At 42.8% G+C, this 14359-nt stretch overlaps 1 protein-coding gene across 3 annotated transcripts in view; it reads right to left on the reverse strand.

Moving 5' to 3' along the window:
- Positions 1-14359, reverse strand: part of si:ch211-269e2.1 (cohesin subunit SA-2) — a 43673-nt gene that overhangs the window by 10366 nt on the left and 18948 nt on the right. For 2 of the 3 annotated variants that reach the window (XM_064975678.1, XM_064975679.1), the window contains exons 13-19: positions 12581-12660; positions 12080-12187; positions 11846-11966; positions 11643-11760; positions 9909-10012; positions 983-1081; positions 518-604 (exon numbers count right to left, since the gene is read on the reverse strand). In XM_064975678.1, coding sequence (XP_064831750.1) covers positions 518-604; positions 983-1081; positions 9909-10012; positions 11643-11760; positions 11846-11966; positions 12080-12187; positions 12581-12660 — 717 coding nt within the window. The remainder of the gene's footprint in view (positions 1-517; positions 605-982; positions 1082-9908; positions 10013-11642; positions 11761-11845; positions 11967-12079; positions 12188-12580; positions 12661-14359) is intronic. The other variant, XM_064975680.1, reaches the window with a different exon arrangement.

A 14359-nucleotide genomic window follows, 5' to 3' on the forward strand; every position in this document is an offset into this window, starting at 1 on the left:
CATTGGTGATCTCAAACAAATGGTTGGGTCACTAGACGTTCATGGAGGTTTAACTTTAACCCCTGATCAAGGTCTATGGACTAAATATGTTTTGGACCATTGAAAGTACTGTGAATCATACAAGAATGCTGGAGATCTTTTCCTTCTCAAATCTGATTTAATAGTCTCACCAGCAGTAGGTGCTAAGAGCCGTCTGCAAACAACAGGATCGCAAAGTAATTGCTGAGAAGTACATAGCTCACATGTCCTGTAGACTAATATAATATAATACAATAAATGATTACTAGTCTTGTCATGTATTTGTCACTCATTCATCTCTATGGTATTTGTTTAACATGTTCTTGTTAGTCATTTACCAAACACTTTTTCCAGACCTACTTACAATAAGTGCATTCAACTAAAGTAGGTAACACGATCACATATCACCATCACTGGAATTTTGCATTTGTTGACAACTTCTACAAGAACAATGTAAAAGTGCTGGCTGGCTATAAAGCACATTTTCAAGTAAGCTGACCTGTGGGAATTCTGCATGTGGTGAATCTGGGTGAAAGTACTGAGGTATCTTCAAAAGAGATGCCACAGTTTCTGGGCTCCCTGAATACTAGGAATATAATTATCACAATCATCATATCACAACAATCATCATCATCATTGTTTTGATTAGTCTGCACACCAGTTGGTTTAATGTAGCAAAAGCCATGTTAGTTGTGAGATTGTTAGATGGAATATAACCGGTCACCAGCTGGATTGTAATGCCCTCTAGTGGCAGTAGCCTTAACAAATCTTAACTAGCAGGAGGATAAAAAGTGTAATATCAATCATTATTGTCATTCTCTTAACCATCATCAGTAGCAACATTATCATCAATGTCATCACCATCCTTTCTGTCATCACAAGCCCTCCTGCACTGCTGTATTATGTTCCCATGAAAGAGTGTGTTTTAATGTGTGTGTGTACGCACGCATGTATATGTTCTTACCTTAATCAGCAATTGTGGCAGTACCTTGAGGAAGTGTTCAGTGAGTCTGCCACAGTCATCTACCTGAGACTTTTTTTCTCTTTCTCTGGCACTTACCACCTGTCAAAAACAGTGTTACATTTACAAGACTTATATATATATATATTCATATATATATATATATATATATATATATATTTTTTTTTATTAACCCATCCACCATCCATGCACACATTATTATTACAAAAACTGCATACACCACTGTTCAAAAGTTTGGGGTCACTTAGAAATGTCCTTGTTTTAGAAAAGCAACATTTTCATCCATTAAAATAACATCAAATTGATTTGAAATACAGTGTAGATATTGTTAATGTTGTAAATAACTATTGTAGCTGAAAACATCTGATTTTTAATGGAATATCTCCACAGGCGTACAGAGGCCCATTATCAGCAACCATCACTCCTGTGTTCCAATGGCACGCTGTGTTAGCTAATCCAAGTTTCTCATTTAAAAAAAGGCTAATTGATCATTAGAAAATCCTTTTGCAATTATGTTAGCACAGCTAAAAACAAAACTGGCCTTCTTTAAAAGAGTTGAGTATCTTGTCAGTTTATTCTTGTCTCGAGAAATGAAGGCTATTCCATGCAAGAAATTGCCAAGAAACTGAAGATCTGGTACAACGCTGTGTACTACTCCCTTCACGGAACAGTGCAAACTGGCACTAACCAGAATAGAAAGAGGAGTGGGAGGCCCTGATGCACAACTGAGCAAGAGGACAAGTACATTAGAGTGAGTGTCTAGTTTGAGGAAAGACACCTCACACGTCCTCAACTAGCAGTTTCATTAAATAGTACCGGCAACACACTAGTCTCAATGTCAACAGTGAAGAGGTCGACTCCGGGACACTGGCCTTCTAGGCAGAGTTCCTCAGTCCAGTGTCTGTGTTATTTTTCCATCTTAATCTTTTATTTTTATTGGCCAGTCTGAGATATGGCTTTTTCTTTGCAAATCTGCCTAGAAGGCCAGCCTCCCGGAGTCGCCTCTTCACTGTCAATGTTGAGACTGTTGTTTTGCAGTCCCACATACCAGTCAAAAGTTTGGACACACCTACTCATTCCAGGGTTTTTCCTTTACTTTTTTACATTGTAGAATAATAGTAAAGATATCAAAACTAAGAAATAACACATATGGAATCATGTAGTAACCAAAAAAGTGTTAAACAAATCCAAATATATTTTAGACTTCGGATTCTTCAAAGTACCACCCTTTTCCTTGATGACAGCTTTACACACTCTTGGCATTCTCTCAACCAAGAGGTAGTCATCTGGAATGCATTTCAATTAACAGGTGTACCTTGTGAAAAGTTAATTTGTGGAATTTCTTTCCTTCTTAACGCGTTTGAGCCAATCAGTTGTGTTGAGACAAGGTAGAGTTGGTATACAGAAGACAGCCCTATTTGGTAAAAGACCAAGTCCATATTATGGCAGGAGCAGCTCAAATAAGTAAAGAGAAATTACAATCCATCATTACTTTAAGACATGAAGGTCAGTCAATGTGGAACATTTCAAGAACTTTGAAAGTTTAAGTGCAGTCGCAAAAACCATCAAGCACTATGAAGAAACTGGCTCTCATGTGGAATGCCACAGGAAAGGAAGACCCAGAGTTACCTCTGCTGCAGAGGATAAGTTCATTAGAGTTACCAGTCTCAGAAATCGGCAATTAACTGCACCTCAGATTGCAGCCCAAATAAATGCTTCACAGAGTTCAAGTAACAGACACATCAACATCAACTGTTCAGAAGAGACGGCGTGAATCAGGCTTTCACGGTCAAATTGCTGCAAAAAAAAAACACTACTAAAAGGAAACCAATAAGAAGAAGAGACTAGCTTGGGCCAAGAAACTCGAGCAATGGACATTAGACCAGTGGAAATCTGTCCTTTGGTCTGATGAGTCCAAATTTGAGATTTGTCTTCGGGTGTCTTCGTGAGACGCAGAGTAGGAGAACGGATGATCTCTGCATCTGTGGTTCTCACCGTGTAGCATGGAGGTGGTGTTATGGTGCTTTGCTGGTGACACTGTCAGTGATACATTTAGAAGTCAAGGCACACTTAACCAGCATGGCTAACACAGCATTCTGCAGCGATACGCCATCTCATCTGGTTTGCGCTTGGTGGGACTATCATTTGTTTTTCAATAGGACAATGACCCAAAACACACCTCAAGGCTGTGTAATTGCTATTATTTGACCAAGAAGAAGAGTGATTGAGTGCTGCATCAGATGACCTGGCCTCCACAATCACCCGACCTCAACTCAAAGGAGTTGGTTTGGGGTGAGTTGCGCCGCAGACTGAAGAAACGGTAGCCAACAAGTGCTCAGCATGTGGGAACTCCTTCAAGACTGTTGGAAAAGCATTCCAGGTGACTACCTCATGAAGCTGGTTGAGAGAATGCGAAGAGTGTACAAAGCTGTCAAGGCAAAGGGTGGCTACTTTGAAGAATACCAAATATAAAACTACGAGTATTATATTATTGATTGACTTATGGCTTTCCAAATCGCCCAACACTGCTATTTATAAGGTTAATTTTAAGTGAATATTGTGATTATTTTACAATTTCTGAACCTGTGGCCAGAAACAACCTACATAGGGGCGATAACAGAATAAATTATCTAGACATTGTCATGTATAGTATACCCGCTCTCTGGCGCTCTAGGTCACCTGGCTGCTCATTATTACGCACACCTGTCACCATCGTTACGCACACCAGCGCCTCAGACACACCTGGGCTTCATCACGTTCTTGATTACCTTCCCTATATCTGTCACTCCCTTTGGTTCCTTCCCCAGGCGTTATTATTTCTGTTCCATGCGTGTATGCTGCTCGTGTTTCTTGTTTTGTCCATGTTCGTTTATCTATTAAATTATTCCCTCGCTGTACTTGCTTCCCGACTCTTAGTGTACACGTTAAAGGGATTGTCTCTTTGCAGCAAAATCTACAGAGCTGAGATTGTTTTATGCCCCATATATACAGTGGGGTAAAAAAGTATTTAGTCAGCCACCAATTGTGCAAGTTCTCCCACTTAAAAAGATGAGGTCTGTAATTTTCATCATAGGTACACTTCAACTATGACAGACAAAATGAGAAAAGACAATCCAGAAAATCACATTGTAGGATTTTTAAAGAATTTATTTGCAAATTATGGTGGAAAATAAGTATTTGGTCACCTACAAACAAGCAAGATTTCTGGCTCTCACAGACCTGTAACTTCTTTAAAGAGGCTCCTCTGTCCTCCACTCGTTACCTGTATTGATGGCACCTGTTTGAACTTGTTATCAATATAAAAGACACCTGTCCACAACCTCAAACAGTCACCCTCCAAACTCCACTATGGCCAAGACCAAAGAGCTGTCAAAGGACACCAGAAACAAAATTGTAGACCTGCACCAGGCTGGGAAGACTGAATCTGCAATAGGTAAGCAGCTTGGTTTGAAGAAATCAACTGTGGGAGCAATTATTAGGAAATGAAAGACATACAAGACCACTGATAATCTCCCTCGATCTAGGGCGCCTCACAAGATCTCACACCGTGGGGTCAAAATGATCACAAGAACCGTGAGCAAAAATCCCAGAACCACACGGGGGGGCATAGTGAATGACCTGCAGAGAGCTGGGACCAAAGTAACAAAGTCTACTATCAGCAAGGGCATTGAAGTTGAAACGTGGCTGGGTCTTTCAGCATGACAATGATCCCAAACACACCGCCCGGGCAACGAAGGAGTGGCTTCGTAAGAAGCATTTCAAGGTCCTGGAGTGGCCTAGCCAGTCTCCAGATCTCAACCCCATAGAAAATCTTTGGAGGAAGTTGAAAGTGATGGATCATAGCAAGGCTATAAGTCCTAGCAAGGCTATAAGCATGTTGGCGCAGCCCGATCAGTTCATTGGATCCAAATGTTTTGAATCGGTAGGGTAGCCTAGTTGTTAGAGCGTTGGACTAGTAACCGAAAGGTTGCAAGTTCAAACCCCTGAGCTGACAAGGTACTAATCTGTCGTTCTGCCCCTGAATAGCCAGTTAACCCACTGTTCCTAGGCCGTCATTGAAAATAAGATTTTGTAACTGACTTGCCTAGTTAAATAAAAAGGTCAAATAAAAATGTATGTTTTTGAGGAAAAAATGTATAGAAATCTACCAGAGGTCAGAAGTTTACATTCACATTACAGTCATTAAAACTAGGTTTTTCAACCACTCCACAAATTTCTTGTTAACAAACTATAGTTTTGGCAAGACGGTTAGTCTGTGTGCATGACACAAGTAATTTTTCACAGACAGATTATTTCACTGTATCACAATTCCAGTGGGTCAGAAGTTTACATCCACTAAGTTGACTGTGCCTTTAAACAGCTTGGAAAATTTCAGAAAATTATGTCATGGCTTTAGAAGCTTCTGATGGGCTAATTGACATAATTTGAGACATGATGTCAATTATATTTGACATCATATTTCAAGACCTACCTTCAAACACAGTGCCTCTTTGCTTGACATCATGGGAAAATCAAAAGAAAAATCAGCCAAGACCTCAGAAAAACTATTGTAGGCCTCCACAAGTCTGGTTCACCCTTGGGAGCAATTTCCAAACACCTGAAGGTACCATGTTCATCTGTACAAACAATAGTACGCAAGTATAAACACTATGGGACCACACTGCTGTCATACCGCTCCTAGAGATGAACATACTTTAATGCCAAAAAGTGCAAATCAAATCCCCAGAACAGCAGCAAAGGACCTTGTGAAGATTCTGGAGGAAACAGGTACAAAAGTATCTATATCCACAGTAAAACGAGTCCTACATTGACATAACCTGAAAGGCCGCTCAGCAAGGAAAAAGCCACTGCTCTAAAACCGCCATAAAATAGCCAGACTATGGTTTGCAACTGCACATGGGGACAAAGACCGTACGTTTTGGAGAAATGTCCTCTGGTCTGATGAAACAAAAATAGAACTGTTTGTCCATAATGACCATCGTCATGTTTGGAAGCCAAACACCACTATCCCAACCGTGAAGCACGGGGGTGGCAGCATCATGTTGTGAGGGTGCTTTGCTGCAGGATGGACTGGTGCACTTCACAAAATAGATGGCATCTTGAGAAAGGAAAATTACGTGGATATATTGAAGCAACATCTCAAGACACCAGTCAGGAAGTTAAAGATTGGCCGCAAATGGGTCTTCCAAATGGACAATGACCCCAAGCATACTTCCAAAGCTGTGGCAAAATGGCTTAAGGACTATAACCCTGTTGACAATACGTAATCCATTTGCCGGTGTTTATCGGGAACAATAACATGTCCTTTACATTTTAATATTGAGATACATTTGTTTAATGTTAAAGGATAATGACAGCAATTATTTTAGGATTGTATAGGCCTACTCCAAAAGACAACCAAGGCAGGTTTTTAATTCTATAATCCTTTATCCTAGATTTTAAATACACTGCTCAAATAAATAAAGGGAACACTAAAAATAACACATCCTAGATCTGAATGAATGAAATATTCTTATTAAATACTTTTTTCTTTACATAGTTGAATGTGCTGACAACAAAAATCACAAAAATGATCAATGGAAATCAAATTTATCATCAACCCATGGAAGTCTAGATTTGGAGTCACACTCAAAATCAAAGTGGAAAACCACACTACAGGCTGATCCAACTTTGATGTAATGTCCTTAAAACAAGTCAAAATGAAGCTCAGTAGTGTGTGTGGCCTCCACGTGCCTGTATGACCCCCCCTACAATGCCTGGGCTCCTGATGAGGTGGCAGATGGTCTCCTGAGGGATCTCCTCCCAGACCTGGGCTAAAGCATCCGCCAACTCCTGGACAGTCTGTGGTGCAATGTGGCGTTATTGGATGGAGCGAGACATGATGTCCCAGATGTGCTCAATTGGATTCAGGTCTGGGGAACGGTAGGGCCAGTCCATAGCATCAATGCTTTCCTCTTGCAGGAACTGCTGACACACTCCAGCCACATGAGGTCTAGCATTGTCTTGCATTCGGAGGAACCCAGGGCCAACCGCACCAGCATATGGTCTCACAAGGGGTCTGAGGATCTCATCTCAGTACCTAATGGCAGTCAGGCTACCTCTGGCGAGCACATGGAGGGCTGTGCGGCCCCCCAAAGAAATGCCACCCCACACCATGACTGACCCACCGCCAAAACGGTCATGCTGGAGGATGTTGCAGGCAGCAGAACGTTCTCTACGGCATCTACAGACTCTGTCACGTCTGTCATGTGCTCAATGTGAACCTGCTTTCATCTGTGAAGAGCACAGGGTGCCAGTGGCGAATTTGCCAATCTTGGTGTTCTCTGGCAAATGCCAAACGTCCTACACGGTGTTGGGCTGTAAGCACAACCCCCACCTGTGGACGTCGGGCCCTCATAACACCCTCATGGAGTGTTTCTGACCGTTTGAGCAGACACATGCACATCTGTGGCCTGCTGGAAGTCATTTTGCAGGGCTCTGGCAGTGCTCCTCCTGCTCCTCCTTGCACAAAGGTGGAGGTAGCGGTCCTGCTGCTGGGTTGTTGCCCTCCTACGGCCTCCGCCACGTCTCCTGATGTACTGACCTGTCTCCTGGTAGCGACTCCATGCACAAGACACTACGCTGACAGACACAGCAAACCTTCTTGCCACAGCTCACATTGATGTGCCATCATGGATGAGCTGCACTACCTGAGCCACTTGTGTGGGTTGTAGACTCCGTCTCATGCTACCACTAGAGTGAAAGCACCACCAGCATTCAAAAATGACCAAAACATCCGCCAGGAAGCATAGGAACTGAGAAGTGGTCTGTGGTCACCACCTGCTGAACCACTCCTTTATTGGGGGTGTCTTGCTAATTGCCTATAATTTCCACCTGTTGTCTATTCCATTTGCACAACAGCATGTGAAATTTGTCAATCAGTGTTGCTTCCTAAGTGGACAGTTTGATTTCACAGAAGTGTGATTAACTTGGGAGTTACATTGTGGTGTTTAAGTGTTCCTTTATTTTTTTGAGCAGTGTATATTTGCCATTGCAATCAGTACAATATAAAATCATGTAATCCTTGAAATTTAAGTGATACCCATTCTTGAATATCATTCCAGAAAGGATTTGTAAGAGAGCAATAAAACAAGAGTTGTATTACATAAATGTATTTCTGTTCAACAAAAAATGCCAAAATATATAAACTCAGCTAAAAAAAAGAAACGTCCCTTTTTCAGGACCCTGTCTTTCAAATATAATTTGTAAAAATCAAAATGTCTTCATATTAAAGGGTTTAAACACTGTTTCCCCATGCTTATTGAACCATAAACAATTAATGTACATGCACCTGTGGAACGGTCATTAAGACACTAACAGCTTACAGACAGTAGGCAATTATGGTCACAGTTATGAAAACGTAGGACACTAAAGAGGCCTTTCTACTGACTCTGAAAAACACCAAAATAAAGATGCCACGGGTCCCTGCTCATCTGCGTAATCGTGCCTTAGGCATGCTCCAAGGAGGCATGAGGACTGCAGATGTGGCCAGGGCAATGAATTGCGAGACACCTAAGACAGCCATACAGGGAGACAGGACGGACAGCTGATCATCCTCGCAGTGGCAGACCACGTGTAACAACACCTGCACAGGATCGTTACATCCGAACATCAGACCTGCGGTACAGGTACAGGATGGCAACAACTGCCCGAGTTACACCAGGAATGCACAATCCCTCCATCAGTGCTCAGACTGTCCGCAATAGGCTGAGAAAGGCTGGACAGAGGGCTTGTAGGCCTGTTGAAAAGGCAGGTCCTCACAGGCAACAACGTTGCCTATATTGGCAATCCCACCGTCGCTGGACCAGACAGGACTAACAAAAATTGCTCTTCACAGATGAGTCGCAGTTTTGTTTAACCAGAGGTGATGGTCGGATTCGCGTTTATCGTTGGAGGAATGAGCATTACACCGAGGCCTGTACTCTGGAGCGGAATCGATTTGGAGGTGGAGGGTCCATCATGGTCTGGGGCGGTGTGTCTCAGCATCATCGGACTGAGCTCGTTGTCATTGCAGGCAATCTCAACGCTGTGCGTTACAGGGAAGACATCCTCCCCCCTCATGTGCTTCCCTTCCTGCAGGCTCATCCTGACATGGCCCTCCAGCATGACAATGCCACCAGCCATACTGCTCGTTCTGTGCGTGATTTCCTGCAAGACAGGAATGTCAGTGTTCTGCCATGGCCAGCGAAGAGCTCGGATCTCAATCTCATTGAGCACGTCTAGGACCTGTTGGATCGGAGGGTGAGGGCTAGGGCCATTCCCCCCAGAAATGTCTGGGAACTTTCAGGTGCCTTGGTGGAAGCGTGGGGTAATATCTCACAGCAAGAACTGGCAAATCTGGTACAGTCCATGAGGAGGAGATGCACTGCAGTACTTAATGCAGCTGGTGGCTGACCCCCCCCCCCCCCCTTTGTTCAGGACATATTATTCCATTTCTGTTAGTCACAGGTCTGTGGAACTTGTTCAGTTTGTGTCTCAGTTGTTGAATCTTATTAGGTTCATACAAATATTTACACATGTTAAGTTTGCTGAAAATAAATGCAGTTGACAGTGGTCAGAGTTCATATTTTAAGGCCAAAAACATAATCACAGATACAACTAAAAGCAAGGGTTTCATCCTGCATTTACCTATCCAATCATGTGAAAGAAGCATTTTCAAACAGGGCAGTTCTACGCTGCGGTCTGACTCCCTCATCTTCTCCCCAAAGAGTGCACTTACTCAAAGCGTTAGGTTGGAGGTGTAATAAATATGGTATACACTATTACCAATCCAATGTTCTTAAATCCTTGTGGGTTAGCAAACGAGTCCATACGTCAGGAAGAATGGGTGATAATGGTAATTGCACTTCAGCCTCTTCAACACACTGACCTTCTTGCATGTGCTCCTTCCCGCCAGCAGGGGTCCCTCTACTGCCTGACGTACTGATGCCACCAATACCTCTACAACCAGAGACTGCTCTCCAGCACTTAGATCTGAGGACACACACACACACACACACACACAAATGCATGTTACAGGACAGACAGCTTTTGCACTCTGCATACACCCTCTGGTGCTATTGCTCTGTCACTTAGCGTAGGCTAATTTAGCTGGGGTTTAGAACAAATATGAAACCGTTGCTAGTTTAGCGCTCAGTTGTGCGTTCGGTTAAACGTGACTGCAAGTTAAAACTCCCTTTGAAGGCTAAACCTGAATTAACCAAGGAGAGAGCAATAGACCCCATTTTTTCAAAACAGCACTATTCCCTGGCTAATATTCCATATTAGGGTGCCATTCTGGACACCATCCCTGGTTTTCCCAGTTCTAAATGAGATGCTGATGTCATGTGACCTAGAGTGTGGGTGTAAGCAAAGAACTACAGGGGTGTTGACACAGATGATAGGAGCACAACATAGTCATTGGAGTACACACACATTGTTAAACATGTAAGCATGAAAATCTAATTAAAATAAATCACATAATTACTTTAAGAAATTATTGTTTAATAACTAGTATAAGATGTCAACAAGTGTGTATATTTTCAAAAAATTGAAATGATTAATTACAGGACAGGACTCTTATTATGAAGTATTCCCCAAAAATCGTGACCCCGGAAGTGCTTCAGATTCAAAACAAGAGGATGGCGGGGCAAGCGAAGCCTGGCAAAGATTTTGGACGAAGGGACGAGAGGTCGGAAATGACGGTGAATAGTGCAGACGAAATGGAGAAAAAGTTAGTGAAGCAACAGCTGAATAGCCACACCAAAACGTACAATATCAAAAGTCAAGCCAAGCTATTGTTTATAGGGAAAATCTGAGCATTTATTATATTGCGGCAAACATTACAGTTGGAACTTATTTTAGCCAAAGAAAATGGCTCAACAGAATGAAACAAAACACTTATGAACTAGTTAAAAGTTTGGAACAGGCTATATTGCAGCAATTACCAACAAAAGGCTAGTGCCTACCGTACCCAACAAATGACATCAATAGGCTGAGATCAATAATATTTATTCTACAACAGGCCTACTTGTAACCTAACTATATACGGAGCACACCATTTAAAAAAGACAGATCAAATGTAATTTCGAACAAAAATGTCTCAACAGAATGAAACAAAACCCATTTTGTATATTCCAACTGAATTAGATGAATAAACATGCCTACAATAACAATGCTATACAATAATAAAATTATAAATAAAAGTTCCAAAATGACATCCTACCTGGATAGCGAGTTGCACACAGTAGTCTGCATTTGGCAACGCCAACATTCTTCTCAGACATTCCCCTTGTAGGCGTTTCACTATATGCATACCACTGAGTTTCTAAACCATACTATCTTTGGGCATACTCTTTCCTCAAATGTTTGTTTTACGTCAAGGAAAGATGCCTCCATCTTTACAATCAACAGTAGCCAAGGCCAAGGCTCCTCTCTCACTTTCCTCAGCAGCAGGAGCGGGCATGTCAGGCAGCGCAAAAGGAGTGAGAGAATGGTGGTGTATGATAGGAAGCCAAATCTGGGATTTATTTTGACCAACTACAATTTTAGCGGCTTTTCATTATAATTTTTGCGGCCAAATGCCGGCTGTTACCGGCTAATGGAAACCCTGACACACACTGACCTGCATCCTGAGTGGAGGGGTCCTGTAGCAGTAACGAGGTAAGAGATGACCAGTCCTTCAGCATGGCACCAGCACAGTCCCACAGACTGTCTACCAGGTATACTACATGCTGATGGAGCTAGAAAGAGAATACACACATTCACTGTCCACCTGTGCTGATGTAGAAACAGAATACATACCAACACACAGGCACTTTCTCTTACCTCACTGTCCTGGTAGAAGTGCAGCAGAGCCCTCACTCTGGCTGTCGTCAGCTGTGTGTGTGTGTCCTGCTCACTCGCCCCCTCTCTGAGGTCAGGTGCCGGAGTAGGGGAGTTGAGCAGCCTAACAGTGGAGATGAAAATGTCACCATTGACTCTGGCCCCCATTCACTTACTCTTACTATTATAGATACCCCAGCTAATGTATATGGTCTATGGCCAACCCACTGCACTGACCGTGTGTAGAGCAGCTCTCCTGCAGTGGTTGCCAGAGGACGATGTGAGGAGTACACCAACTGGAACAGCTGCTTATAGTCCTCAGGATTAATAACCTCATCAGCTGACCTGAGAGGTAGGGGAAGGGGGGGGGGGGAGAGAGAAAGAAAAGGAAAGAAGGGGCGATGGCCAAAAAGAGAGATAGATGGCCAAAGACAGGAGGGGAAGTTGATTAAGTATTTTAGAATGGATGTCCTATTAGCACCTTTATCCTCAAACTTTTGGTGATGTAACAATACGCGAGCGCCTCCGACAATTGCCCGTGAAATGACCCGCTGCAAACAAGCAGCGAATAGAACAGTCATTTTGACCGAGTGGCATTCGTGATAATATGTATCCAAGTCTCTGTGTTGTGGTGTCAACACATTTCATATTCACTCGACATTTGAGGATTTGAAAGCGTTCAGAAATAAAAAGCGTAGTTTGTGTGTTTGTGTGTGTAAAAGAGAGACAATGACTCACTGGGAGATAAGTATGAGTAGTCTCAGGGTCTGAACTGCCACCTCGTGGTCCTTGTCCAGAGTCATAGAGATCATCCTGTCCTGTAGAGAGCAGATAGCACAGTTAAAAGGGGAAATCTGCAGTTGAAATGACAACTGTTTTAGAATAAAGCTGACACACACACAGTACCAGTCAAAAGTTTGGACACACCTAATCATTCCAGGGTTTTTCTTTATTTTGACTATTTTCTACATCGTAGAATAGTGAAAACATCAACACTGATATAACACATGAAATAATGTAGTATACAAAATAGTGTTAAAACAAATCAAAATATATCTTAGATTTTAGATTCTTCAAAGACGCCACCCTTAGCCTTGATGACAGTTTTGCACACTCTTGAAATTGTCAACCAGCTTAATTTTATTTTTTACATTTCTTTTCACCTTTATTTACCAGGTAGGCCAGTTGAGAACAAGTTATCATTTACAACTGCGACCTGGCCAAGACAAAAGCAAAGCAGTGTGACAAAAACAACAGAGTTACACAACAAACGTAAGGTCAATAACACAAGACAAAAATCTATGTGCAGTGTGTGCAAATGTAGAAGAGTAGGCAATAAATAGGACATATTTTTACCCCCTTTTTCTCCCCAATTTCATGGTATCCAAATGTTAGTAGTTACTGTCTTGTCTCATCGCTACAACTCCTGCACGGACTCGGGAGAGGCGAAGGTCGCGAGCCATGTGTCCTCCGAAACACAACCCAACCAAGCCACACTGCTTCTTAACACAGAGCGCATCCAACCCGGAAGCCAGCCGCACTAATGTGTCGGAGGAAACACCGTACACCTAGCGACCTGGTCAGCGCGCACAGCGCTCGGCCCGCCAGAGTCGCCGCTAGTGCACGATGAGACAAGGATATCCCTGTCGGCCGAACCCTCACTAACCCGGACGACACTAGGCCAATTGTGCGCCGCCATATGGGTCTCCCGGTCGCGGCCGGCTGCGACAGAGCCTGGGCTCAAACCCAGAGTCTCTGGTGGCACAGCTAGCACTGTGCAGGAGTGCCTTAGACCACTGCGCCACCCGGGAGGCCCCAAATAGGCCATATATTTATATTATTTTTTCACCTTTATTTAACCAGGTAAGCTAGTTGAGAATATGTTCTCATTTACAACAGTGACCTGGCCAAGATAAAGAAAAGCAGTGCGACACAAACACAGAGTTACACATGGAATAAACAAGCGTACAGTCAAGAACACAATAGAAAAAAAATGAAAAAAAAGAGACTATATACAGTGTTTGCAAATGGCATGAGGTGGTAAGGCAATAAATAGGCCATAGTAGCGAAGTAATTACAATTTAGCAAATTAACACTGGAGTGATAGATGAGAAGATGATGTGCAAGTAGAAATACTGATGTGCCAAAGAGAAGGAAAGTAAATAAAAACAATATTGGGATGAGGTAGGTAAATTGGGTGGGTTATTTACAGATGGGCTATGTATAGCTGCAGTGATCGGTTAGCTGATGTTTAAAGTTAGTGAGGGAAATATGAGTCTCCAGCTTCAGCAATTTTGAAATTCGTTCCAGTCACTGGCAGTAGAGAAGTGGAAGGAAATGCGGCCAAAGGAGGTGTTGGCTACGGGGATGACCAGTGAGATATACCTGTTGGAGAGCGTGCTACGGGTGGGTGTTGTTATCGTGACCAGTGAGCTGAGATAAGGCGGAGCTTTACCTAGCATAGACTTATAGATGACTTGGAGCCAGTGGGTCTGGCGACGAATATGTAGCGATGGC

Source organism: Oncorhynchus masou, chromosome 10 (assembly GCF_036934945.1).
Source record: "Oncorhynchus masou masou isolate Uvic2021 chromosome 10, UVic_Omas_1.1, whole genome shotgun sequence".
NCBI classification, from domain to species: domain Eukaryota; kingdom Metazoa; phylum Chordata; class Actinopteri; order Salmoniformes; family Salmonidae; genus Oncorhynchus; species Oncorhynchus masou.